At 45.3% G+C, this 27,867-nt stretch overlaps 1 protein-coding gene and 1 long non-coding RNA gene across 2 annotated transcripts in view; one reads left to right on the top strand and one right to left on the bottom strand.

The window, feature by feature from the left end:
• The first annotated feature begins 2,003 nt into the window (after positions 1 to 2,003).
• The window catches only part of Batf (basic leucine zipper ATF-like transcription factor), a 30,089-nt gene continuing 4,225 nt past the window's right edge, over positions 2,004 to 27,867 (top strand). The window contains exons 1-2 of the mRNA XM_070029634.1: positions 2,004 to 2,560; positions 5,132 to 5,236. Coding sequence (XP_069885735.1) covers positions 2,498 to 2,560; positions 5,132 to 5,236 — 168 coding nt within the window. The 5' untranslated portion in view covers positions 2,004 to 2,497. The remainder of the gene's footprint in view (positions 2,561 to 5,131; positions 5,237 to 27,867) is intronic.
• On the bottom strand, positions 18,788 to 21,546 carry LOC138832156 (uncharacterized). Its single transcript, XR_011373524.1, has 3 exons — positions 21,460 to 21,546; positions 20,242 to 20,424; positions 18,788 to 18,884 (listed from the first exon to the last, which is right to left on the bottom strand). It is a non-coding gene; the product is annotated as an uncharacterized lncRNA (long non-coding RNA).

The raw sequence follows: 27,867 nt of genomic DNA, 5'->3' as shown, positions 1-27,867 counted from the left end.
GACCTCATCTCTTGCCTGTTATGACCCAAACATCATTGCTACCTTCCTGGCTGCTCCTTAGGTGCTGTGACACCTCACGCCCTTGCTGAAGTCCTTGTTTGGCATGTTCCTCCCTTAGATACCCCACCCTCCCGCATCCCTCCTTCAGGTCTCTGCTCAGATGCCTCCATCTACCCAGTCCTTCCTCATCACCAAACACAAATGGCCTCCACTGGCCCGTGGCCATGCCTCACTCCCTACTCTGCTCTGCTTTAATCCACAGCACCTGTCACCTCTGGCCTACCTCCACCACAGGCGCGTAGTGCTAATGACAACATTGGCTTGAGTCTACAGAATGAAGTGCTTTAGGGCCCCAACTTCCTGCCAATCCTGAGCGGAAGCAAGGCCAGCATCTGATTTTGAACCATACTAGGAATAAGACAAGATGCTTTTAAAAAGCCCAAGTGCCAGGGTGAGGATTGGCTTGTTACCAAAACCACTGCCAACAGGCTGGTAACAAGGTTAACAATGCACTCTGCAACTCAGCCTCTCTGTGGCATGCTCTGCCCTGTGTTAGTCATGTGCTAATTTCATGCTGTTCATTTGTTCCAAGAGCCTTGCAACAGCCTTGACAAGAGTTTTCTTTTTTGTTCTGTGTGTCTGTGTGTGTGTATGTGTGTGTGTGTGTATGTGTGTACTGAGCCTTAAACTCAGGGCCTCATGCTCTTTCTTGGCTTCTTTGTGCAACCACAGCTCAACTTCTGGCTTGTTGCTGGTTAATTGGAGATATAAGAGTCTCAGGGACTTTCCTGCCTGAGTTGGCTTTGAACCACAATCCTCAGATCTCAGCCTCTGAGTAGCTAGGATTACAGGCATGAGCCACCAGCTAGTGATTGGCTTCTGGCTTTTTTGGAGAGATGAAGATAATGAAGGTCATGGAGCTCCACGGTCTGCCCAAGGTCAGAAACACACTAAGAAGACATCTTTTCTCTACAGAGAAGGGAAGCTCTCCACTAAGGGACTCAGGCCATGAATAAACTTCTCACCTCCCTGTGGCTTTCACATATCCCTAGCTGTTTGTGTCACTTGACCATATAGAAAGAACAATGCTCTTGGGCCATTTTGTTCTCAGACCACCAGAGACTGGCTGGGCTGTAAGTCAGTTGAAAACCAGAAAGAAATTCCAGTCTTGGTGTTTTTTCCCCCCATTCATTCATCCTTCCTTCCTTCCTTCCTTTTTCTTTCTTTCTTTCTTTCTTTCTTTCTTTCTTTCTTTCTTTCTTTCTTTCTTTCTTTCTTTCTTTCTTTCTCTGTCTCCCTCTCTCTTTCCCTCCCTGCCTCCCTTCTTTCCTTCCTTCCTTCCTTCCTTCTTCCTTCCTTCCTTCCTTCCTTCCTTCCTTCCTTCCTTCCTTCCTTCCTTCCTTCCTTCCTTCCTTCCTTCCTCCTTCCTTCCTTCCTTCCTTCCTTCCTTCCTTCCTTCCTTCCTTCCTTCCTTCCTTCCTTTTTTTGTTGGTCATAAGGCTCGAACTCAGGGCCTAGGCTCTGTTCTTGAGCTTATTTGTATAAAACTAGTGCTCTACCAACTTTGAGCCATAGCCCCACTTCTGGTTTTTGAGTGGGTTAACTGGAGATAAGAATCTTACAGGAATTTATCTGCCCAGGCTGGCTTCAAACTGTGATTCTCAGATACCAGCCTCTTGAGTAGCTAGGATTGCAGGCATGAGCCACTGGTGCCCAACCCTTTTGGTTTTTGAGGGTTTTTTTCCCCCTTTGATTAGAATCTCACTGTGTAGTCCAGGCTGGATTTAAATGCACGGCCCTTCTGTCTCAGTCTCCTTCATGGCAAGATTATAGACATGCTCATGAAGGCTATTTATTTATTATGTGGTACTTATGGATTGAACTCAAGGTCTTGAAAATGCTAGGCAACTGCTCTACCACAGAGCTATCTCACCAGTTTACTGCTTTATTGTGGTCATATGACAATGGAAACTCTTTCCCAAGTTCTCCTCTCTTTACCATGTTGACAGAAGACTGACTTGCTAACTTTGCTTGGGGTTTTTCCCTGCCTGGCTGTTTTTCTCTTTTCTCTTTATCAATTGAAGAGAGCTACTCTGCCTTTCAAACTGCCGGAAGATATCTGGGGTTTTATGTAATTTTTTTTTCTTTCACATAATTCTGTGGGTCTTTTCCCAGATATCTATTTTTCTCTCAAACAACTATCTAACTTGTTGAAGTTTCCGCCCATGTGACTTCCAGCATGAATTACCAGAAACCACAAGAGACGGCGCGCGCGCAAGCCCCAAAGTGAGCGAGATGTCCCTTTGGGGAGCAGTCCCTCTGTACCCCAGAGTGAGGAGGACGCAGGGGTCAGAGGTGGCTGCAGGACAGACAAGGGAAGCACCTGTGGAGGCTGGAGGGCTGGAGGCCACCGATCAGTCAGGAAGGGAAGCCAGCTGGTGACAAGATTGCTCAGAGGCGACTGGAACCGTGCGAGAGGGGCCGGAAGACTTCAGCCATGCCCCACAGCTCAGACAGCAGTGACTCCAGCTTTAGCCGCTCTCCTCCCCCTGGCAAGCAGGTAGAGTGCCCTTTCCCTCTCTCCTACTTCTGATTTTCCGGGGGGAGGGAGCACATAGAACAGGCAGGCTGCCTGTCTCTTTCTGGGAGCTGTGGTGGGAGGAAGTGGCTTGTGGCACAAGCACTATTAGAGACTCCAGACACACTATTTGCAGCAAAGCTGTGCAAGGGGTAGAGAGATCCTGCCCCACTTCTGTCAAAGCCCTCCAGTGACACCCCCTGGCTTTTGCCTTGCTGGGATTCCCATCATGGAGCTTTCTAGCAAAGAGGAGAATGAGTATTAAGGGCCTCAGAGGAAAGGGTCTATCGTTCTACAAGGAACTTTCTAGTGGGTGCTGGCATGCATCACCTAAATCCTAGAGATGTTATTTTCCAAGAAGAGCCAATAGGGCAAGACGGAAAAGATGTGAGCAAAAAGTACAAAATTGTTATTATTAATAATAATACATGAAAAAGGCAAGTTAGCTAGAAGGGGAGGAACCCACACAGGAGGCTCACATAGGGCACCCACAGGCCAGCCTCTGTGGCTAGCCCAGACAAGGTGGAGGGAATGGGAGGTTTGCTGGAGCCAGCAGTGCCTCTATCTCTGTGGTTTCTGGAAGGAGGAAGGGGATAAAGAAGGAAGTGGCCCTGGAGACTTAGCGATATTCACTAGGCACTTGCCTCAGCTCCAGGGAAACTAGGAAATGCAGGTAGGATTTCTAAGAGCTTAGAATCTAGGTTGGCTTCCAAAGATCTCAGCATGAAGGTTACTAGAACATATAGCTTCTGGACTCTCTCATCACATGTTTTACTTGTCTCGCTGGAGGAAGAGTTCTTCCTTCTTAGCTAACCTATATCCAGGGACTAAAATTGTCTCCACCTTTGTGGCTTAAAAACTGCATTCTTTCCTTAAGCACACATACCCAGGGAGCTCTCAAAATATGGTATCTCATCTATCACAAGTGAAGCACCTCAGTTCCACTGAGGACCACTAGAGGGTGGACAATTCAGCCTCTGGCCTAGTTGGCATCACACTGCCTAGAAACCTGGACCTTACTCTTCTTAGAAAGGATGTTACTCATGGCTTCCATGGTAGCTTTCCCGCCACCTTCTTCCCTAGAACATTTGCTTCCCGCCTAACTCGATGACCTGGAAGCATTAGGCCACAAGATTTCAGTGTTATCTGAGAAGCTGTGCCCCTCCTGCCTTCAGGGCTGTGTGAGGGAACAGGGCAGGAAGGATTTCTGCCTTTACTAACCTGCAGGGGAGCAGGGGCAAACCTAGTCAAACAGAGGTCAGACCCTTCTGTAGGGAGCAATTACAGGACACCCAAATTCTCTCATCCTTCCAAACACCCATCCATGACCCACCAAAGAAAGTAGCTTTCTCTTTAATTAATGGAGTTCTTGGCATCATATTTGTACAAGGCTTAGGTGCAGGGGGAAGGTCAAGATGGCTAAGGTCAGAGCTGGGGGAGATCAATGAAGGGAAAGAAGGAAAAGAAAAGACAGATGTCAGGCTCTCTGCTCAGGGATGCAGCAGCAGTCCTCCTGCAGTACAGAGCAGTGAGTTTGCTGGAGGTGAGAACTCTTGTAAATACTTCCAGCTTCAGCACCAGAAGAGACCACATTTCCAGTGAGATACTACTGTGAGCTCACAGACCAGATCTGAGAGCCTCAGTGTCCTCTCGGGTAAAATAGAAATGCTGGTATCTGCTCCACAGAACTGAGAACTAACTAAGAACATCTCAGGAAAGCACTTGAAATGAAGGCAGGCACATACTAGGTATTTAACAAGGTTCTCGGGAGAGGGTTCTTTACAAAGAATGAGAGGGTGCTGGGTGCTGGTGGCTCATGCCTGTAATCCTAGCTACTCAGGAAGCTGGGATCTGAGGATCCTGGTTCAAAGCCAGCCTGTAGGAAAGATCATGAGGCTCTTATCTCCAATTAACCATTAGAAAACCAGAAGTAGAGCTATGGCTCAAAGTGATAGAGCACTAGCCTTGGGCACAAAAGCTCAGGAACTGTACCCACGCCCTGAGTTCAAGCCATATATGACTGACAAAAAAAAAAAAAAAAAAAAAGGTGAGGGTATGTGCACAACTCTGAAGGGAGCAGAGGTGCTAAGATACTTCATTGCCAACCAATTTTGTCAAAAACAAAACAAAACAAAACAAAACCCAGCCCTATAGAGGCCTCAGGGTCTCTAGCTTCTTTCCTGTAGCTTTTGACCTAAAAAGGCATAGAGACACCTGAGGATGTACAGCAGCGTATGATGAAGAACATTTTTTTGCTTGTGTGTGTATATGCAGGTTTTTGGTAATTGGGGAATGACTGGGAGCATGAAGACATGAAGACATAGAAGGAAGGAAGGATGGATGGATGGATGGATGGATGGATGAATGGACAGGCAGATGGATGGACAGATGGATGGATGGATGGATAGACAGGCAGATGGATGGATGGATGGATGGACAGATGGATGGATGGATGGGCAGAAGGAAGAATAAACAGTTGGGTACCACAAAAACCTGTTTTAACTCAGGAAAATGGAGCAGACTTGCCTAATTCTCATCATCTCTGCTTCTCAGGACTCATCAGATGATGTGAGAAAAGTTCAGAGAAGAGAGAAAAATCGCATTGCCGCCCAGAAGAGCCGACAGAGGCAGACACAGAAGGCCGACACCCTGCACTTGGTGAGTGTGATGATCGTTCTTCTCATTCTTCTGGGCCCTAGACTGCTCACAGCCTCAAGTCTGGGGAGGGTCAGATGGCAACAGCACAGGGTACAGGGGCTAGAGAAGGCCTTCCTAGGAGTGTATTGAAAGTCCAGCAGCAGAGCGTGCCCAGGAGTCTGGGCAGAGAAATAAACTATTCTCCCTGGGAGGGCCTCAGGGCTAGATGAGTTAAGTGTTTGACGCTCAGACACTGCTCAGTGAGGAGCAGCCAGGGAGAGCTCCATCTTCAAGAGCCATTGCGAGTGGAAGGGACTGATTTTGAAAGGACTTGCAAGATGCTTTGGGGGTCCTATCACATAATGCCAGGACCACACATAATCTCTTGTATCCGGGGACAGGGATCATCTAAGCAGCCACCCAAATGTCTCTGCATTTGGGACAAAGGAGATCTATAGGATGCTGTACCTTTACTTCTGTTTCATATATATTATTGAAGCTTTGGGTTGAGATTTCTATTGGTCATGATACAGCAAGGGATCTGTGAAAGATGGGGATTATGTGTGTAGTCACTTATCTCTGATGCTTACCATCCCAGTTGCATAGCCACTGGTCCAAGACTTTTGTAGAGATGGCTCAAGCAGTCCTGAGACCTTGGTGTGACTAAACTGAAGCTCTACTGGAGGTCGGGAGCCCCAGTCAATGTCTCCAAGCCCTGGCTGTGTACTGTAAAACAGTGCTCCTCCTTGTATACTACAGCTGTCCACTCATCTCTCTGCCTTCTTCCCCTCATTTGGTCCTTGTTCAACTCGTACTACTTCACTGCTTCTATCTCTTCCACTCTGTCATAACTTCCTCCAGCAATTCCATCTTCCAATCCTTCCTTTGGACACATTGCAATACCTCTAATATTCTAGAAATTTCTTTCCGTGATAGTGCAATAGAAACAAACATTGAATAAGTTTCTGTTTATATGGATTGTTAACATGATCCTTGGCTAAACAGCATGGCTGCTTTAACCTTAACAAGAATAAGTAAGATAGAGTCAGGTCATACCTGTAATCTTAGCTACTCAGGAGGCTGAGATCTGAGGATTGTGGTTTAAAGCCAGCCTGGGCAGAAAAGACTGTGAGACAATTATCTGCAATTAACCACCAAAAAGCTGGAAATGGAGCTGTGGCTCAAGAGATAGAATGTCACCTTTGAGCACAAAAGCTAAGTAACAATATCTAGGCCCTGAGTTGAGTTCAAGACACACACACACACACACACACACACACACACACACACACACACACACACACACACACACACACACACACACACACACACGAGCAATAAGATGTCTTAAAAGAAAAAGATGCTGGGGCTGGAAAGGTGGCTCAGTGGTAGAGCGCTTGCCTTGCATGCCTGAGGCCCTGGGTTCAATTCCTCAGCACCACATAAGCAAAAAGAAAAAAGCCAGAAGTGGCGCTGTGGCTCAAGTGGTAGAGCACTAGCCTTGAGCTGAAGAGCTGAGGGACAGCACCCAGGCCCAGAGTTCAGGCCCTACGACCGGGCCCAAAAAGAAAAAGAAAGAAAAAGATGCTTCTTTTAGCTTTGTAAAGAAACTGAGAACAGAAGCATCAGCATGGCTATCATGTTCCTGGTTTATTTGAAATGTCTCCAGGCACATTGACGCAGTTTTTCATTCCCAAGTGTCTATCAAATTGAAATGAAGAATCATTAAACTGTTGTGGCCTCTGCAACTCACCATTCTCAGGATTTCTTGCTGGCTTAGAGTGTCACAACACTTTCACTACTTAAACATGAACCTCTGTAATTGCTCATTTCCTCTGTCTCAGTCCCATGCTAAAGTACAAAGTTAAAGGGATGGAATCCTTTATGGACAGACAATGTCCTCGACAGACCAATGATGATACATTTTGTAAGTTTGTCATTTTTTATGTGTGTGCTAGTACTGGGACTTGAACTTAGTGCTTCGTGCTCTTGCTTAGCTTTTTTCCTTAAGATTGGTACTCTACCACCTGAGCCACACCTCTGCTTCTGGCTTTTTGCTGGTTAATTGGACATAAGCATTTCTCTCGATTTATTTGTCTGGGCTGGCTTCAAACCTTAGTTCTCCGTTATTAACCTATTGAGTAGCTAGGATTACAGGTGGGAGCCACCAGCAACCTGCCAAGTTTATAATATTAAAAGAGGAAGAAGTGGGAAGTACCTTGGAAAAAAAAAAAAAAGAACATTGAGCTCTGCAGCTCTGCTTAGAATAGCGCTTGAATCGGTACCCTCTGCGTGAAGAACTTAGGGATGTTTCTCCCTCTCCCCTACACTTGTACTTCTTATCTGCAGAATAGGAAACATCAGAAGCTGCCTCATAGAGATGGTGCAGATAAAAAGCCCAACACAGGCCAGACACAGGTGGCTCATGTTTGTAATCCTAGCTACTCAGGAGGCTGAGATCTGAGGATCATGATTTAAAGCCAGCCCAGGCAGATAGGTTTGTGAGACTCTTACCTCCAATTAACTACCAAAAATCTGTAAGTAGCACTTTGGCTCAAGTGGTAGAGTGCTAGCCTTGAGTAAAAAAGAACTTCAGGGACAGCATCCAGGCTCTGAGTTCAAGCCCTAGGACTAGCACAAAAAAATATTTTAAAAAGCTCAACACAGGGTTTGGCATATAATAAATATTCCCAAGATCTCAAATGCTGTAAGAGCCATGATTATAGTTATCAATATAAGAAGCCAAATGGGCTGGGAAGATGGCTCAGTGGTAGAGTGCTTGCCTTGCATGCGTGAAGCCCTGGGTTCGATTGCTCAGCACCACATAAGTAGAAAAAGCTGGAAGTGGTAGAGCACTAGCCTTGAGCTGAAGAGCTGAGGGACAGTGCCCAGGCCCAGAGTTCAGGCCCCACGACTGACAAAAAAAAAAGCCAGAAAATTAATCACAGCTGAGATTGTGTGCGTGTGCACACTCACACACACATTTTCACAGAATCTCAGGGCTGAGAGATTTTTTTAAAGCTAGGAAGTTCAGTTGAGAGCTGGCTATAATCCAAACTACTCAGGAGGCTGAGATCTGAGGATCACGGCTTGAAGCCAGTCTGAAGCCAGTCTGTAAGACTCTGTATCCTCAAAAAAAAAAAAAAAAAAACCCAAAACATACCTACCAAAAATCTGAAAGTGAAGCTGTGGCTAAGTGGTAGAGCAGTAGCCTTGAGCAAGAAAAGCTCAGGGACAGTATCCAGGCCCTGAGTTCAAGATCTGAGACCAGCACACACACACGAAAGAAAGAGAGAAAGAAAGAGAGAGAGAGAAAAAGAGAGAGAGACAGAGAGAGAGAGAAAGAGAGAGAGAGAAAGAAAGAGAGAGAGATAGAGAAAAAGAAAGAAAGAAAGAAAGAAAGAAAGAAAGAAAGAAAGAAAGAAAGAAAGAAAGAAAGAAAGAAAGAAAGAAAGAAAGAAGCCAGAAAGTTCAGACACTTATTTGATATCCAGGAATCCTCTGCAGCATTCCTGTCAAAAGATTTCCTATATGCCTGGTCACTTCTAAAGAGCGAGGAAGAGAAAAGTACTTCCTAGCTTGAGCCCCTTGCTGCTCCCCTACGGATCTAACTCACAAGCCTTTGTCCGGCCCCTGAGAGACAGATCAATGGGCAGACACGTATACCTGTCTTTTTGCTCTCGTGAATTGGTTTTTATCTCTGTAGGATGTAAGCCATCTCTCTGTAGGATGTAAGTTTTAAACCAACTGTGTTGGTTGTGATGATATTCAGGTAATATCTGGAGCTTGGGGTTCTTGGAGCCCCCAAACATATCTACATTCAAACCCCAGCCACGGCCTCTAGAATGTTCCCAGTTTCCTCATATCAGAGCACAAACTCCTTCTCCACTCTTGGAAGCATTTGCCTTCACTTGTGTGTGTGTGTGTGTGTGTGTGTGTGTGTGTGTGTGTGTGTGTGTGTGTGTGTGTGTGAGAGAGAGAGAGAGGGGGGGGATGGAGGGAGGGAGGGAAGGAGAGAGAGAGCATACTAGGACTTGAATTCAGTGTCTAGGCACTATCCCTTAGCCTTTTGCCCAAAGCTGGCACTCTGGCACTTGAGCCCCAGCTCTGCTTCTGGCTTTTTGTTCATTTTTGGAGATAAGAGTCTCTCTGAGGGGCTGAGAAGGTGGCTCAGTGGTAGGGTGCTTGCCTTGCATGCATGAGGCCCTAGATTCGATTCCTCAGCACCACATAAGCAGAAAAAAAAAAAAAAAGCCAGAAGTGGTGCTATGGCTCAAGTGGTAGAGAGCTAGCCTTGAGCTGAAGAACTGAGGGACAGCACCCAGGCTCTGCTGCTGCTCATGTAGGTAGGATTATAGGCTGAAGCTACCGGTGTTATGCTGTCTTTGTCTTTCACCCAATGAGCAGGTTACAGTCTACAATGTGAGTTGGTGGATGACTGTCAATGTGAGTTGCTTCTTGGCTTTAGGTAGGAGCTTTTGGCAGCAGTGTGTACACTTCCATCATCAGATGGAGAGTTTGGTGGAGGATTGAACTATTTATCTCTTCTTAGTTGACTGTCACCCTTCTTTTCATGCATTACCCGCTTCATTATGTTTACAATTCATGTAGAAAATGTTCTGCATACTGCCAGTGCCTTGACTATCAAGGCTGGATTTTCCCTTGACTTTTCCCAACTTGCTTCACAAACTGAAGTTCTACAACCTTCCTAACCCTCAAATACAGCCATAGGATTCATCTTCCAAGGCTTTATAGACCAGAGTTTGGGTGTACCGAGAATACAATATCAAATAAGCACTCAATAGGCTTTTTTTTTTTTTTTTGGCCAGTGCTGGGGATTGAACTCAGGGTCTGGGCACTGTCCCTGAGCTTCTTTTACTCAAGGCTAGCATTCTATCACTTGAGCTATAGCACCACTTCTGGCTTTTTCTGTGCTGAGGAATCAAACCCAGGGCTTCATGCAGGCTAGGTAAGCACTCTACCACTAAGCCACATTCCCAGCCCCTCAATAGGATTCATCTCAGGGTTCTAGCCCCAACTAAGCTGGTATGACACTGTTTTCTTGCTTTTAATTGATGTCACTATTATCTATCCTATATTCCCAATCATCTGCATTCTCCAGTGAGAGTATGAGAGCATGCTAATTAACAGTTGGTGTATTTGTCCTGTTCTGGCTACACCAAGCCTTTGAATATGGACATTATGTTTGGGTTTTTGGTATTGGATTTATGGCCTGGGCACTGCCTCTGAGCTGTTTTGCTCAATGCTAGTGCTCAACCATATAAGCCACAGCTCCACTTCGAGCTTTTTGGTGGTTCATTGGAAATAAGAGTCTCATGGACTTTCCTGCTGGGGTTGGGTTTGAACAAGGATCTCAGATCTCAGCCCCCTGAATAACTCAGATTACAGGTATGAGTCACTGACATAGGGCTTGCACTACTTTTAAAGTGGCAGAGTATGGAGGGAGCTGTTCATGATGATTGTGGCACTGTGTTCTCAGCATTGACAAGTAGATAAGGTAGTTCTACATCATTGTGAAAGACATAGGATAATCCCTCAATACCAGTACAGGAACAACACACACACATTTCGAACAATGAGAGAATTGTTCAACAGAGTTGGGAAAACTAGCAAGTTACTTGAGGGGGGAAAAAAAGAGCAAAAACAAAAACTGAATCCTTCATTCCTTAGGCAGCCTGCACATAAATATTTAAATTAAAAAATGTTTTACTATCTTAAGTTGTACAAAAGGGTTTCAGTTTGACATGTCAGTTTGAGTCAGTGCATCTTGATCCATGTCATTCCTCCCATTGTATAGAAATAAACAGCTGGGCGCTGGTGGCTCATGCCTGTAATCCTAGCTACTCAGGAGGCTGAGATCTGAAGATCACAGTTCAAAGCCAGCCCGGGCAGAAAAGTCCGTGAGACTCTGATCTCCGATAAACCACTAGAAAACTGGAAGTGGTTCTGTGGCTCAAGAGGTAGAGCACGGGCCTTGAGCTGAAGAACTGAGGAATAGCACCCAGACCCAGAGTTCAAGCCCCACAACCGACAAAAAAAAGAAAAGAAATAAACATTTTTTTTAAATGAAAGAAATGGAAAAACCACAAGTATTAAAAACTTTATCTTGGTATAAAGAAATCTTTTTTTTTCCAAATAAAATACAAAACCCTGAAAGGAAAAGAGTGACGTGTTACTTGTTACTTTAAATTTTTTTTCATTGTTGTTATAAAGGTGATGTACAGATAGGTTATAGTTCCTATATGTTACCTTTATACATACAAAGTGAAAGTTTCAAACTGGGCACTGGTGGTTCATACCCATAATCCTAGCTACTCAGGAGGCTGAGATCTGAAGATTGCAGTTCAAAGCCAGCATGGGTAGGAAAGTCTGTAAGACTCTTATCTCCAATTAACCACCAGAAAACCAGAAATGGCAGTGTAGCTCAATGTGGTAGATCCCTAGCCTTGAATGAAAGAGCTCAAAGACAGAGCCCAGGCCCGAAGTTTAAGCCCCACAACTGAGACAGACAGACAGATACACACACACACACACACACACACACACACACACACACACACACACACACACACACACACACACACACACACACACAGAGCAAAGTGAAAGTTTCTAGGTAATTCAGAATACTAGATACCAAATGAGAGGCAAATAGCAAACGGGAGGGGGGCGGGTAGGAATATCTGTGATACTCATGACCAAGAAAAACATATTTACTTAATGCATAAAAGCTCTTATGAACAGGAGAATGATTAATAGCTTAGAGAAAAAAAAGTAATGAGTATGAATAGGCAATTTTCAGGAAGAGAGAAATGAATGGCAAACAAATATGTGAAAATAGGAAAATAGGGAAATGCTAATTAAAGCAAAAGTGAGATTTCTCTGCTGGCTTGGCAAAGATGAAAACTTCGGCTAGCATACAATGTCACCCAGGCAGTGGAGAAGCCCAGTCAAGGGCAGTTAGACCATGTGCAGTCGGGTTATAAGGAAGTACACCCTGCCTTTTGGCAATTTGCTTCTAGAACTATTCACAACAACCCACAGATTAGATGGTTCTGTAGAATGAAAGGTTACTTTTTTGGGGAGAGAGGGAGAGTGCCAGTACTGGGACTTGAATTTAGAGCCTCACACTCTTGCTTAGCATTTTCACTCAGGGCCGGCATTGGACCACTTGAGCTACTCTTCCATTTCTGAGTGTGGTTAATGGGAGATAACAGCTTCACAGACTTCTATTCAGGCTGGCTTTGAACCTTGATTCTCAGATCTTAGCTTCCAGAGTAGTTAGGATTACAGGTGTAAGTCACCAGTGCCCAGCGAATTCTCTATTGTTTTTTATAATAAAGACTGGAAAGCAGCTAAATATCTGGCAGTAAATGAGTGATTTAATAAATTGTAGTGTGTCCATTCAGTGAAATACTATGATGTGATTACAATAATAAGTGACATGTGAATGTAGAGAAGCTGGCTTGCAGGCAGCAATGCTAGCTCAGGGCTGTGGTGTTGGCAACTCTCTGGCAAGTTTGGCCATGGAAGCAAGTTAGACAGAGTTCCTGGGCAAAATTAAGAAACTGGAGAGCTTGGTACTTTTTCAGATGGGGACGGCCAAGAGCTTGCTTAGGACTGGCTCCCCAAAGAGTTCAAGAAAAGGAATTAGGAAAAGGTATCTGGAGAAGAGCAGTGATAGAGCACCCGCCTAGCAAGTCTGAGTCTCTGAATTCAAACCAAGGGGGGGAAATGGAAAAAAGAAAGGTTTACAAGTTCTTGGGTACATATTTACCATTATACTAATGCTATGAAAAAATGAAGGATTTCCAGTTAGAGGCAAATTAAATAATGGAGAAAGAAGATGTCAATATCTTGGACCTATCACAATTGCTTTTAGAGAACAAAGATATCTCTATAAATCTATCAATTGGAGCCATTTGGCAGAAGGCTTCATAGCAATAAATACTAATCCTTTATGTGAGATAAGCTTTGAGATGGTAATTCTGCTTATAAGAGTTTACACCCCAAAGCCAGCCTGGGCAGAAAAGTCCCTGAGAGACTCTTATCTCCAATAAACTTCTCAAAATAGCTGGAAGTGGTACTGTGGTTCATGTGGTAGAGTGCTAGTTTTGAGCACAAAAAGGCTCAGGACAGCACCAAGATCTTGAGTTCAAGCCCCAGGACTAGCAAAAATAGAAAGAAAAAAAAAAGAGTTTGAATCAGAGATGCTCTACTCCCCAGTATTTGTGAATAACAAGGCCTTTATCAATGCTAGAAAATTAGGTAGGTAGCTGACAATGAGATTAAGCATATTGTGATATGTTCATATAAGGAGAATTTTATGGTGACACTGAAAATGATTTGTAAAAGATTTGTATGCATTTATCTACCTAGGATGATGTCAGTGAGCTAGCATTGAAAGGGAAAAGCAAACTGCAAAGAATATGAAGAATATAACCATGTTTGTGTAACATCTGGGGATGGGAAATGGTCGCATATATAAAGAGATGTCTGGAAGATCTTCTGTAAATGGTAACAGTTGTTTCTGAGTGAGGGAGTTTGGGTAGTTTAGCTTAGCGTATTCCTAGTGCTTTTCTGCATTTTTATCATGATGAGTGTGTAACTATTTAAAAATCCTTTTAAAATTAAAATATTAAACATCAGAAGTACTCTTAATTGATTGATCTAAAAATGTGCACTATCCCTGCTTATCCCACTAGCAGAAGATCAGTGTGTTTGGGTCAGAAGGAATACCTAAAAGGACGTTATGAAGATGTTAAGAATGAGCCAGGAGCTGGTAGCTCATGCCTAAAATCCTAGCTACTTAGGAGTGTAAGATCTGAGGATTGAAGTCTGAAACCAGCCTGTGCAGAAAAGTCCTTATCTCCAATCAACCACCTAAAACCAGAAGTGGCACTGTGGCCCAAAGTGGTTGAGTACTAGCCTTGAGCAAAATTGCTCAGGGAGAGCGCCCAGGCCCTGAGCTCAAGCCCCTTGACTGAGAAAAAAAAAAAAAAAAAGTAAAGAATGGCTGTCTGAACAAGATCTCAGGGCCTAGTGCAGAAACCACAGCTGCCTGTTGAGCAGATGTCTGTAAGATGTTCTCAGTAGCAGCAAAGTCCTTCTGTGGAGAAGAGTCTTTCTGATGAGTCCCTGCTGCTCTGATGGTTTCTTAGACTCCTCTGTAGGCCTTAGCATGGCTGAGGGATGGGTTGGGTCCACAGGACAAAGATACTTGCAGGTTGTGGGATATCAGTAGAGGGTCTCATCATGGGCCCACCTGGCTTCCAGGGGAAACAATGGTTACAGTCATACGACCTTGTTTATAGAAGCATGGAATTAAAAGGAAGCATACAGCTCTTATAGGCCAACCTGTTGTGTTACAAATGGAAACTGGTGTCTTTCTCAAGGATACCCCAAATTCAAACCTCTTGCCATTTTTGCTGGGCAGAGCTTTGCTGCCCAGGTGATGTTGTTTCCACATGTTTTTTGTAAAGGGTAAGCCAACAAGGAAACCAGTGACCCCTCTCCTCCCCGCAGCAGATAATCAGATGCTATGTTGGCTCACATGCAAACAGCAAGAGACTAGAGAGTTCAAAGTAGATATGGGGCTGAAGTTTAAATTCTCCTTAACTAAAAAATCATTTTAAGATAGTCCTCCAAAATTCAAAGGACATTGACATTTGGGGGGAAATATTCTCATCAAATTAAATAAATGAATATTTTAAAAAAGAGAAGGGAAAGTTGAGTGCTGGTGGCTCAAGCCTGTAATTCTAGCTACTCAGGAAGCTGTGATCTGAGGATCATGGTTCAAAGCCAGCCTGGGCAGGAAAGTCCATGAGACTCTTTTTTTTTTTTTTGGGTCCGGTCATGGGGCCTGAACTCTGGGCCTGGGCGCTGTCCCTTAGCTCTTCAACTCAAGGCTAGCGCTCTACCACTTGAGCCACAGCGCCACTTCCAGCTTTTTCTTTTTGCTTATGTGGTGCTGAGGAATCGAACCCAGGGCCTTAGGCATGCAAGGCAAGCCTGAGCCACCTTCCCAGCCCCTCCATGAGACTATATCCAATAAACCACCAGAAAACTGGAAGTGGCACTGTGGCTCAAGTGGTAGAGTGCTAGCCTTGAGCTGAAGGGCTGAGGGACAGCACCCAGGCCCAGAGTTCAAGCCCCACGACCAACCAAAAAAAGAGAGAGAGAGAGAGAGAGAAAGGAGGAAAGGAAGGTAAGAAAGAAGGAAGGAAGGAAGGAAGGAAGGAAGGAAAGAAGAAAGAAAGGAAGGACAAAATCCAGACTCTGGTCAGTGGGCAGAGACTATGAACAGAAAGTTTACACATTTTTCCTATCAAAATATAAATAACCTAATTTTCAGTCCTGATGATTCAAATGATACACTGCAAGGCAGGGCTTCTCTACCTCAATGCTGCTGACATTGAGATAGTGGCCAGGAGAATCCCCGACTCTAGTAATAGCAACCAAAAACATCTTGGGAACTTGCAAAAGCCCGTGGAGGTAAAAACCAGCCCTGACTGATAGAGGCACACTGAGAGCTGTCCCGTGGGCTGGAGGTGACGTTCTGGTGACAGATCCCTTAAAGTAAACGACAATTTACAACATTAAAATGAAATGAAGAGACCTACATAAAACTAATTGGCAAACTAAAATTTTGGGGGAAGTGTGTGTGTGTGTGTGTGTGTTGTGCTAGTCTTGAACTCAGGGCTTGGGCTCTGTCCCTGAGCTTTTTTGTTCAAGGTTAGCACTCTACCACTTGAGCCATAGCTCCACTTCTGGCTTTTTTTTTTGGTCCAGTCGTGGGGCCTGAACTCTGGGCCTGGGCGCTGTCCCTCAGCTCTTCAGCTCAAGGCTAGCGCTCTACCACTTGAGCCACAGCGCCACTTCCGGCTTTTTTCTTTTTGCTTATGTGGTGCTGAGGAATCGAACCCAGGGCTCAGGCATGCAAGGCACGCGCTCTACCACTGAGCCACCTTCCCAGCCCCAACTTTTTTTTTTTTTCTTTTTGCTTATGTGGTGCTGAGGAATCGAACCCAGGGCCTCAGGCATTCAAGGCAAGCGCTCTACCACTGAGCCAACTTCCCAGCCCCACTTCTGGCTTTTTGGTGATTAACTGGAGATAAGAATCTCATGAACTTTCCTGCCCAGGCTGGATTTGCACCATGATTCTCAGATCTCAGCCTCCTGAGTAGCTAGGATCACAGGCATGAGCCACCAATGTCCAACATAATAAATACCACTTAAATACTCCTCCATGCAGGTAGTTTGCTGTGGGAGTAAAATCCTATATGTTCTAGAGAAGTTTCTGCACGCATTTGCTGATGGTGACCACCTGTTGTAGCAACCCTACAGAGAAATGTTGCTGCCCACCAGAAGTAATTATGCTCTTTGCCCCCACAATCTGTCTCCCAGGACTCCCTCCAAGAACACAACAGAACAAGGATAAAACCCAGTCAGTATCATAGTGTTCATAATTTACAACTGTGACATTTTGGTAGCAACTGAAATGTCCCACTTGAGAAGACCAGTTTAAGTAAATTGCGAAACATCGAAGTAACAAAGTAGGAAATGAGGGATGGGTAACAATGTTTAAAACAAATGTACTCATTACCTTACTCATATAACTGTAACCCCGCTGCCATTGCCTTTTCAATAAAAGTAAAATAAGCCAAAATAACAATGCAGCTGTTAAAAATAAAATAATGATGTAGTTGAGACAGTTACAAAGAAAGCAAGATGCAAATAGTGTATTACTATGATTGAGATTTTTGTAAAAATAAGTATGCATACTTTTTTAAAAGGACAAGATGACAGTATGTGCACATTTTAAAAAGAGGTGTTTTAGAGTACTAGGATGGTGGATGGGGTTTTTGTTGTTGTTGTTGTTGTTGTTGTTGTTTGTACTGGTCCAAGAGGTTGAACTCAAGGCCTCTTGTGGGGTTTTTTTGCTTAAGGCTAGCACTGTAATACTTGAGCCACACCTCACCTCTATTTCAGGTTTTTTGCTGGTTAATTGAAGATAACTGTCTCCCAGATTTGTCTGCTCAAGCCTTGCTTCCCAGATCTCAGCCTCCTGAGTAGCTAGGATTACAGGTGTGAACTAGATCTCAGCCTCCTGAGTAGCTGGGATTACAGGTGTGAACCAGATCTCCGCCTCCTGAGTAGCTAGGATTACAGGTGTGAGCCACCAGTGCCATGCTCATAGGTGTTTTTAAATTTTAGAAGTATCTTTAGTGGAGTTATATTCTGTGTTTCGTGTGTGTGTGTGTGCCAGTTCTGGGGTTTTAACTCAGGGCCTGGGCACTATCCTGAAGCTTTTTTTGCTTAAGGATAGTACTCTTATCACTTCTGGCTTTATGCTGGTTAATTGGCAATAAGAATATCTTGAATTTGTCTGCCTGGGCTGGCTTTGAACCAAAATCCTCAGATCTCAGCCTCCCTCTGAGTAGCTAGAATTACAGGCATGAACCACTGGTGTCTACCTGTGTTTAAAATTTTTTTTAAAGAAGAAAATGGAGAAATAGATATATAAAGACCTCTGGGGGAAAACGAAGACATTAGGAAGGATGTCATTGATCTAAAATTTGGGAAGCAAGTTTATAGTCCTTATTATTTATCCTTCAGGTGGATACTTTTTTGTTTGAGTTTTTAAAAATTATTTATATATATGTGTGTGTGTGTGTGTATATATATATGTATATATATATATGTATATATATATTTGTTGTTGATTTATTTTGGTACTGGAGATCAAACCCAGGTCATTGCACTCGCTAGGCAAGCACTTGGCCACTTAGCTACATCCCAGCTCAAAATGAATACATTTTGAGAGTGAAAACAGACACTGATAAATATCACAGCAGGGTGACAGGTGTGAACTGGGGACAGTCCCAGGAAACCTCTAGTCACTGCAGACTTAGGAAGGTGACTTATCGCTTAGGAAAACCCAAGGGAAATGATACCAAGTGAGAGCCAAACTGAGACTGAAAATTCCTTGAGCCTAAAGGCAGTTTCCAGCCACTAAGGACCCTGTAGCTAAAATCTTTTCTAGGCACTTGGCAGGCAAGATCCTGCCTCACTACTCAGTGAGGCTTTGGGAAGCTATTGAATATTCTCAAAGCAGAGCCTGTGATCAGTACTGGAGCTCACTCTGGTCAACAGAAATGATTCATCTGCTCAATAAGCTACTTTTTGTTTTGTTGTGTTTGGTTTTGCAATCCTGGGGCTTGAACTCAGGGGCTAGGCTCTGTCCCTGAGCCTCTCTGTGCTCAAAGCTAGTGCTCTGCCACTTGAGTCACCACTTCCAGCTTTTTCTGAGTAGTTTATTGGAGATAAGAGTCTCAAGGACTCTCCTGACTGGGCTGGCTTTGAACTGTGATCCTCAGATCTCGGCCTCCTGAGTAGCTAGGACTACAGGTGTGAGCCACTGATGCCCGGTTTCAATAAGCTTTCTTAAATTTTATTTAAGTAGTTGCACAAAGGACTTTCTACAATCTATCTTGATCAATAGCACCCCTCTGGTCACTGTCCTCCATTCAATAAGCTTTTATTAGCCACCTGTGGGCAAGTACAGATGGTTCTCATTGCTGAGAATATAACATGGCAAAGTGCGCTGGGTCCTTCATTTCATGGTCCTTACATTCAGTCTGGAAATCTAGAAGACAGAGAAATAGATAAGCATGCTAATAGTACAGAGGATAAGAACATAGAAGAAATGACTGAATACAGGGTTGGAAGGGACTAGCAGGTGTGGTGCCAGTACAGTAATTAGGAAAGATTTCACCTCAAAATCAAAGCCAGAGTGAGACACCAGAAAGACACCTTGTGGGCTGCGGACTGGGCCAAGGGAGGTGTCAGCAGTAAAGCAATTGTGCTGCATGGAGCTGGAACGGGAATGGGGGCTGATCCTGGCTAGGGGATCTGTTTTTCTGAACCTAACTTCTGATTACAAAAATGAAACCTCACTGGACTGCATAAGAGTTTAAATGAGAGAGCAAGAGCAAATGTAAGACCAAAGCAATGTTCAATTTTCTCTTCTGCATCGGGGAAGAAAGGTGAGACTAAAGATTTAAGGTAGGAGAGTTGGGCATCAGTGGCTTACACCTGTAATCCCACCTACCCAGAAGACTGAGACGTGAGGATTGTGGCTCAAAGCCAGCCCAGGCAGGGAAGTCCATGAGACACTTATGACCGATTAACCATGAAAATGCTGACAGTGGGGCTATAACTCAAATGATAGAGCAAAGCTTTTCAGAAACAACACCCAGGCCCCAAGTTCAGCATACACACACAAAATTTAAGGTAGAAAATCTGCCACTGATTTGTTCAGAAAAGCCAGCAAGGCCAGCCTTTTTCTATACAGATGTCTAGACAGATGTCTAGTGTAGTTCTCATACCCAAACATGTATGCCCTTCTTTCTGGTGGTTTATGAAAATGTTAAGAACACCAGCTGTTTTACTGATCAGCTTTTCAGCAGGACCACTCAAGTTTTCATATGCTCTACGTGGGGAAGGCAAATCTGGGCTAGGAAAATTCCATACAGTTTCAAAAGTGCTGTTATTCTGCTACTCCAGTTGCATGGCTGAGCCTTCCCCCGAAGACCTGAAGACTCCTTTGTAACTATCCCAGGTTAGTTACTAACTTCTGCTGAAGTAGAAACTATTAAAGTGACTGAGTGTAAGTCAAATATCACCCGAAGTATCCCCCCACCCCAGGTCTCTGTCTAGAAGATTCCTTTTTCACAAGAACTTGTCAGATTTCAGCAAATTACAGGTTCTACAATGATAGTCAGGCAACATGATTTGCTGGAACATCTACCTTGTGCCAAGACTGAAGACAAAGACATGTAGAAAGCTGAGGCTTCCTAACTCAGTGATCCAAAGTGGAACTAATCTAATCACGTTTTCATTAATAAGATCTATACAAATCCCCTATCTGTGCCTTTTCCATCATAAGAATGCATAGTGCTGAACTATTGAATATTGTTTTTACAAATGCAATACTAAAGTACCTAGATGGACATTTCTTTTTAGAAAAAAAAACTTCTTTTTGAGACAGTCTTATTATGTAGTTCTGGCTGGCCTCTTGCTTCTGATTTTCAAGTGCTGGGATTACAGGTGTGTACTACCGAACTCAGTGGATGCTTTAACTCAGAAATGTTCTCCCAATTCTTTATACTCCAATTTCATGTTATCTACGATAAAACAAGGATACTTATTAAAATAAAATGTGAAATACATGAGTAAGGTTAATAAACTTGAACAATGATCTATTTATATCATTACATATACTGATGATACCTGGGCTTGAATTTAGAGCCTCACACTCATTTAGCTTTCTTATTCATTGCTGGCACTCTACCACTCAAGCCACACTTCCAGCTGAGCTTTTTGCTGGGTAGTTGGAATCGAATGGCAGTCCTCAAACTCTAAGACTCCTTAGTAGCTAGGATTACAAACATGAGCCACCGGTGCTCAGCTTTTATGATATCATTTTTTAAAGAAATCTGCTATAACCATGAGTCTCAACTTGTCTGAATACCAGGCTTATCTGGGAAGTATTTTTGGATGCCTACACCCCACCCTAGAATACCTAAATGGGAGCTTTGGGAGCTTTTTGGGAGGAGGGAGTGAAGACTATAAAAACTCCCTGGGTAACTGAGGGTATGTAGCCTGTGTAGGAATCAGGAACAGTGACATCCAAAGCCGGGCAGGCACATGCAGGGAAATGTGTGTCGGGTGAGTTTGGGGCAATTTTGTGGGTGTAATATTTTTTTTTTATTTTTTATTTGTCGGTCATGGGGCTTGAACTCTGGGCCTGGGCACTGTCCCTCAGCTGTTCAGCTCAAGGCGAGCACTCTACCACTTGAGCTACAGCGCCACTTCCGGTTTTCTGGTGGTTTATTGGAGATAGGAGTCTCACGGCCTCTCCTGCCTGGGCTGGCTTTGAACCGCTATCCTCAGATCTCAGCCTCCTGAGTAGCTAGGATTACAGGCATGAGCCACCAGCGCCCGGCCTTGTGGGTGTAATATTCCGGTGTTCTGTCCCAGCAATGGCTTAGAATAAAGGAGACCCTTCAGACCTTTGCTGTCATGGCAGTTGTTCATTGTATGTCTGTTTGCTTTTCAAAATTGCGTTTGCCAGAGGGAACCTTCCTAAGTTAAGCTTTGGGTCAAGGAACAGACAAGCAGAGGCATCCGCAAGTCACAATTTTATTTTTCTCACCTACCAAGTTCAGCAGTGGAGAGGGCAGGCAGAAGGCAGGAAGTATAAGCTCCTGCTGTCTTCCCAGCCATCCCTGTACATCGCTTTCAGCTTCAAGAATCCAAGGTATAGCCTAGAAAACTAAGAAGAGTGAAGGAAGGGAGGGTGGGCAGGGGTGGGTGAGAATGTGGAAAGCATGACCTTCATCAAGATGCAGTGTGTTCATACATTGCTTTCTTGCATGGCATGTCCTTTGTAAAAGATAATTTAAAAAATTTAAAAAGCCTCCGTGTTCAAGCCCCACAAGCAGTGTGTGGCATGCATGTGCATGCACGTGTACACACGCACACACACACACACACACACACACAGAGCCACACATACACAGCCACACAGCTAGCCACCCCTCCCCACACACACACAAACACAGAAATATAGCTGCTGAACAGGCATGGACAGAGCGACAATCTGTGTTGAGGGAGGGTGGCCTTTGTCCTTGAGAAGAGACTGCCTTTTTAGTGGGAAAAAGAAGCTTTGCTTTTCTCTCCCCACCATACTTCTACTTACATTCTCATTGGTCAGAATTCTGTCACATGGGCACACCTGTCTGCAAAGGAGCCTGAGGATTGGATGGATCTTTCCCCAGTCTCTCTAGAGGACAGCTAGGGAGATGGAGGTGGGGATGGAGTGAGCCATCCTGTAGTGTTTTCCAGATTTTGTGTCAATGAAATCTTAGTCCTACCAGCCCAAGAACAGCTTCTAACACCATGACAGGGCCCCAGGGGACCTGGCTGGTATGACTGAGCATCTGCTGATGACAAAGGCACAGACATCCTTAGACCTGCAGAGTGAAGATTTGGCCAGACTCAGTGGTAATTCCTCTTCTCCCCAGAGTAAGATGCTAGGGCCGGGGTGGGGGTGGGGGTGGAGGGGTGTTGGAAGACATAGGCCTTGATTCTTCCCATGTGGGAAGCAGTGTGCTCTGGGAATGGTGAGCTCCACTCTGGTGTGAGGCCCACCCATGGAGCAGGACATAGCTGAGTGGCAGGGACAAATTTTGAGTCCCCCTCACTTACCTAGTGTGGGCCGAAGCTAAAGGGTCACCTGACCCATAAATGATTGCCCATTCTGGTTCTGTGGAGAAGGACTCATACAGTGATTCTTTTCACCCTTTTGGAATCTGTGATTAGTGAATTCAAGGAGAAAGGCAGGCTTGAGTCCCAGGCTGGCAGAGAGAGGACCAAGTCCAGCTCTTAATTTACGAAGAGTCCCTACTCAGCCTTGGGCCAGAGCCCAGCTAGGAACCGCCAGCCTGTCATTGGTCTTCCTCCCAGCCTGCTGGTGGTATGGGGTTGTAAGGGAACTGTCAGGGGATTTCCAAACCTTCAAGAGCTCTTGAGGGACCCCCTCTTCAGCCCCTCCAATAGGGGATTTCCCAAAATGTCCCCAGGACCCCAGGAAGCTCCTCCTTAGCCATCCCCAACCTTCAGCTAGTTGACAGGATTGGCTTCTGATGACATGGTCCCTCCCTGCCTCCCACCAGGTGAGGGTGAATTGTAAACATTAGCATTTGAATTTGCATGAGGAAAGGGGGGATGAAACTGGACCTCAAGGCAGCTGTGCTCAGACTGGGGATGAGAATCACCCTTCACCAGGTTCCAACTGACTTCAAAGGCAGCTGAGCTGCAAACTAAAGCCAGACGCCTCAGCCTCAGTGCCCCTACTGGTGGCTGTAGCTTACAAAAGCTGTGTGATCTTGAACAGACACTTGCTTTCTCTGTTCCTCAGTTTCCCATTTTCTAAAAAAAGAAATTACCTGCCTCATGAGGTGTTGCAAAACTTAAATATGATGATAGTCATAAAATAGGATTGGCACATGGTGATCTTCAATAAACATTCATTATTGTTGTTAATCTAAGACTAAACTACTACTCCCCACCCCACCCACCCCCGCCCCACTTCCGTACTAGGGTTTGAAATCAAGGCCTTGTGCTTGAGCCATGCCCACAGAACTTTTTGCTTTCATTATTTTTTTTAAATGGGTCTCCAGCTTTGACCCTCCTTGCTTCTAATAGCTGAGATTACTCCAGGAACCAGCACACCTATCTTATTTGTTGAAATAGGGAGTTTTTAGTCATTTTTGGCTAGGACTAGCCGTGAATTGTGATCCTCCTGATGGTCATCCCTTGGAGTAACTGGGATTACCTACATGAGCCACAAAACACAATGCAAGCCCCCTGAGTCAAACCCTCCCTTCCGGTCACAGAAGCCTATTTAAAAAATAAAATTGGCTGGGAATGTGGCTTAGTGGTAGAGTGCTTGCCTAGCGTGCAGGAAGCCCTGGGTTCCATTCCTCAGTACCACATACACAGAAAAAGCCAGAAGTGGCACTGTGGCCAAGTGGTAGAGTGCTAGGCTTGAGCAAAAGAAGCTCAAGGACAGTGCCCAGGAGCTGGTTTCAAGCCCCAGGATTGACAAAAAAAATTAAAATTAAAAAAGAAAAGAAAGAAAAAGAAGGCTTCTACTCATGTTTCTAACACATACACAGATTTCTTTCTAACAGATGGGGTTGGGGATAGAGGCTCTAGTTTGCTAATCTACCCTGGTAGCCTGTTTGGAACCTAAACTATTTGATTGGAACATTGTGCCCTTGGCTCCTAAGGGACCTCTCCCACACCTAGTCCATCAGCACCCAGCATTGGTATTGCTAATCCTCCCCAAGTGGACTGAAGTTGGGAGCCACTGGCCTTGTCCAGTTCTGTTTGAAGGAGTCGCCAGTCACAGAGGATCACCAGAACTAGGATCCAGGGCCTTCAGCCCTAGTGTCCACTAAGAAAGCCCATTGTGGTCTAGGTCCAGGGCCTGCTCTGCACTAGGGGAAGTCTGGCCCCAAGCCAGCCCAATTTAGAGCCACAGGACAGGAGGCCCAGCTCGGAGCCAGAGGAGGCTGTGAGTAGAAGGGTGGTTTGCATTTTGTTGTGTGGTTGTGCTAGGTGGTGGTGTATGGTTGTAGTGTAGTGTTGGGTTGTGTTAGGTCATGTCAATGATCAGTAGAACTAAAACCTGGCTTTTTCTTGGACACCACAGAAGACTGAACAGTTCTTTGTGCTCTCTGGGCACCTTTGCCCATTCACATGTCCGGGCCCTTGATGAAGCAGTGAGCCGCGTAGGCCGGAGCCCTGGCTTGCTCTGACCTGCCTGGCTAGCAGTCTTTGGATCCATCACCCAAAGTATCTGAACATCTGAGGAAACAGGAATTGTCCTGAGCACTGCTGCTACCAGCTTGTGGTCACTAGGGAGTGGAGTGGGGTTTAGGTTTGTCCTGGGGTCTCGGTTGTCCTCTTTAGAGTGGGGATAGGCTAGGAATTCAGCTTAGCGGTAGAGTGCTTGCCTAGAGTGGGGACAATGACAGCAGTTGGCTCTGGAGTCCGTCTTAGAAATTATTGTGAGGGCCAGGCACTGGTGGCTCACACCTGTAATCCTAGCTACTCAGGAGGCTGAGATCTGTCAGCCCAGGCAGGAAAGTCTGTGAGACTCTTATCTCCAATAAACCACCAGAAAACCAGAAGTGGTGCTGTGGTTCAAGCGGTAGAGCACTCGCCTTGAGCTGAAGAGCTGAGGGATAGAACCCAGGCCCAGAGTTCAAGCTCCACTACAGAAAGAGAGAGAGAGAGAGAGAAAGAGAGAGAGACAGAGAGAGAGAGAGACAGCAAGCAAGCAAGAAAGAAAGAAAGAAAGAAAGGAGGGAGGGAGGGAGGGAGGGAGGGAGGGAGGGAGGGAGGGAGGGAGATAGGAAGGAAATTGTGAGGAATCTGATAGACGTTAAAGAGTTCCAAAGGCTGGCCTTGGTGATTCCCAGTTGTATTCCCAACAGTGGGGAGGCGGATGGGGGAGGATCCATGAGTCCCAGGAGGGTCAGAGAGTAGAGTGAACCATGGCCAGGGAGGAGGCCCAGATCAGCCCCTTCCCCTTGGGGGGAGAAGACAGGCCATTTTTCTAGTGGGCATCAAGCTAGCTGCAACGCACATAGGCTGGCAGGCAGGGGCCTGGGGCCCTGGCAGGAAGCAGCCTAGCTTTTCTAGGCCTTGTCTTGTTGGTAATTTTCTGGGCAGAGGCAGCGACGGCGGTAGCGGTGGTGGCAGTGGCGGCGGTAGTTATGCACACTGTGTAAGGCTCTGGGAAGTGCAGCCAGAGGGAGGCGAGGAGGAAAGCTAGAGAGCCTGACACACACGGCTGGGGACGAAGGCCCCCTGCTGCCACTTCCCGAAAGGCGGGGAGAAGGTCAGAGCCGGCCCACCTGCCCCTCCCCACGGCCCTGGGGTTTGCCCAGGCTCTTCAGAGCCCGGAACTTACAGTAAATGTGTCACCAGTGGAAACTCTCAAAGGGGGTGAGGGAGAGGAGAGGAAAACGGGCCGCCAGGACTCCCAGCCCCCAGTTCCCGTCTTACCAACACCCCAGTCTCATCTTGCTGCTCGGGCTTACCTTTCAGTAAAGAAGCGTGGGTGAGAGGGTGCCCTCCTTCTGGGATATGCGAGGAAACAACACAATGGTTAGTAAGATAAGATGCTGGCCACAGGGCTCTGACTCCACCAGCATGGCTTCTGGCACATCCTACCTTGTCCTAGAGAGGAGGGTTTCCTTTGCTCTACTCATCTAGGCACATTTGAGAGCTCAGAGCTGTGTTCAGGAAATGTCAGGCTGAGGCTGAAGGTAGCTGCCTTGATGGCAAAGCCACAGCTCCCTGCTCCTCCATCACTTAAAAAAAAAAAGTCCTCCTTCCCCCCCACAACTGGGAGATCACATGATTGGCAGTGTCACTGACAAATCCCATCTAGCTGGTGGATTTGTGGGGGAGAGTGTGTTTGTACTGAGGCTTGAAATCAGGGCCAGGACGCTATCCCTTCCCTTTGTTGTTCAAAGAGCCACAACTCTACTTCCAGTTTTCTGGTGGTTAATTGGAGATAAGAGTGACCTGGACTTTTCTGCCCTGGATAGATTTGGGTTTTTTTGTTTTGTTTTGTTTTGTTTTTTTATTGTGAAAATACCAAACAGAGGGGTTACAATTACATGGGCAAGATAATGAGTACATTTCTTATCAAGCATTGTAGCCTCCTCCTTTGTTTCCCCTTCCCATCCCTTCCCATCCTCCCCCTGGCCCCCACACCCAATCCTTCCCCTCACCCCCCACCAAAGTTGTAAAGTTTGTTTTTCGACATAACGACTTGTACATCTCATTGTTGCAATGGGTCCACCTGTATCCCTGTTTTAACGATTTGTTTTTCCCCTTCCCCTCCACAAATTATACCTACATCAAATACAGTGAAAGCAGGGGTTATACCGTGGGGGAGGGATATACAAAGCAACAAAGAAATAATCTTATAAATGTGTTAGAAACAATCGCATGAAAGAAAAAAAAATTTGAATACATATCTTAGGGTTCATTTCCCTAACATCAACTTATCTGACCTTTTCTGCTTGACTCAGACCATGATCCTCAGAGCTCAGCCTCCTGAGTAGCTAGGATTACAGGTGTGAACCACCAGCACCCGGCTCATACCTCCACTCTGGCTTTTCTCATGGACTTTTATGCCCCGGCTGGCTTTGAACTACAATCCTCAGATCTCAGCTTCCTGAATAGCTAAGATCACCAGTGCCTGGCAATGAAATATAATGTGTGTGTGTGTGTGTGTGTGTGTGTGTGTGTGTGTCTGTCTGTCTGTCTGTGTGTGTGTGTGTGTGTGTGTGTGTGTGTCTGTGTTGGTATTGGGAAATTCAGACTTGAACTCAGGGCTTTGCACTCTTGTTTAGCTTTTTTGTTCAAGGCTGATTTTCTACCATTTGTACTCTACCTTCACTTCCCTGAAGGATTTTCTCTCCCCCCCCAACCCCCGCAGCCCCCAGTTGTAGGGGTTGATCTCAAGGCCTGGTCACTGTCCCTGAGCTTTTTTGCTCAAGGCTAGCATTCCACCACTTTGAGCCACAACTCCATGCGATTCTTATCTCCATGATGTTTCTGCCTGGGCTGGCTTTGAACCTCAGTCCTCAGATCTCAGCCTCCTGAGTACCTAGGATTATATGTGTGAGCCACTGGGGCTGGCTTCCCCAGTGGATTTTTTAGGGCAAACTTAAATGTCAAATGATCTTCTATCTGCTAACTGCCCACTCTATTTTTGAGTCACTTCTTCATGCCAACACTGATGTTATCAGCCAGTTAATAACTGCTCAAATAATCAAAACAAGTTTATCACATTTACTCAGAGGTTCTCAACTTTCCTGGTTATTAGGCCTAGGATACCTGTTAAAAATTCAGATTCCCAGACTGCCCCTCGCCAAACCCAAACTCAACATGTTCTAAGCTCTAGATTTTGAGAAGGATGGTAAACTGAATTTTTTTTAAACCCCTCAAATTATTTTGATGATGGTACATGCTAA

The sequence above is a fragment of the Dipodomys merriami genome, unplaced genomic scaffold (assembly GCF_024711535.1).
Source record: "Dipodomys merriami isolate MVZ:Mamm:240054 unplaced genomic scaffold, mDipMer1.0.p SCAF_1, whole genome shotgun sequence".
Lineage (NCBI taxonomy): Eukaryota > Metazoa > Chordata > Mammalia > Rodentia > Heteromyidae > Dipodomys > Dipodomys merriami.
This window is presented reverse-complemented; position numbering and strand designations above follow the sequence as displayed.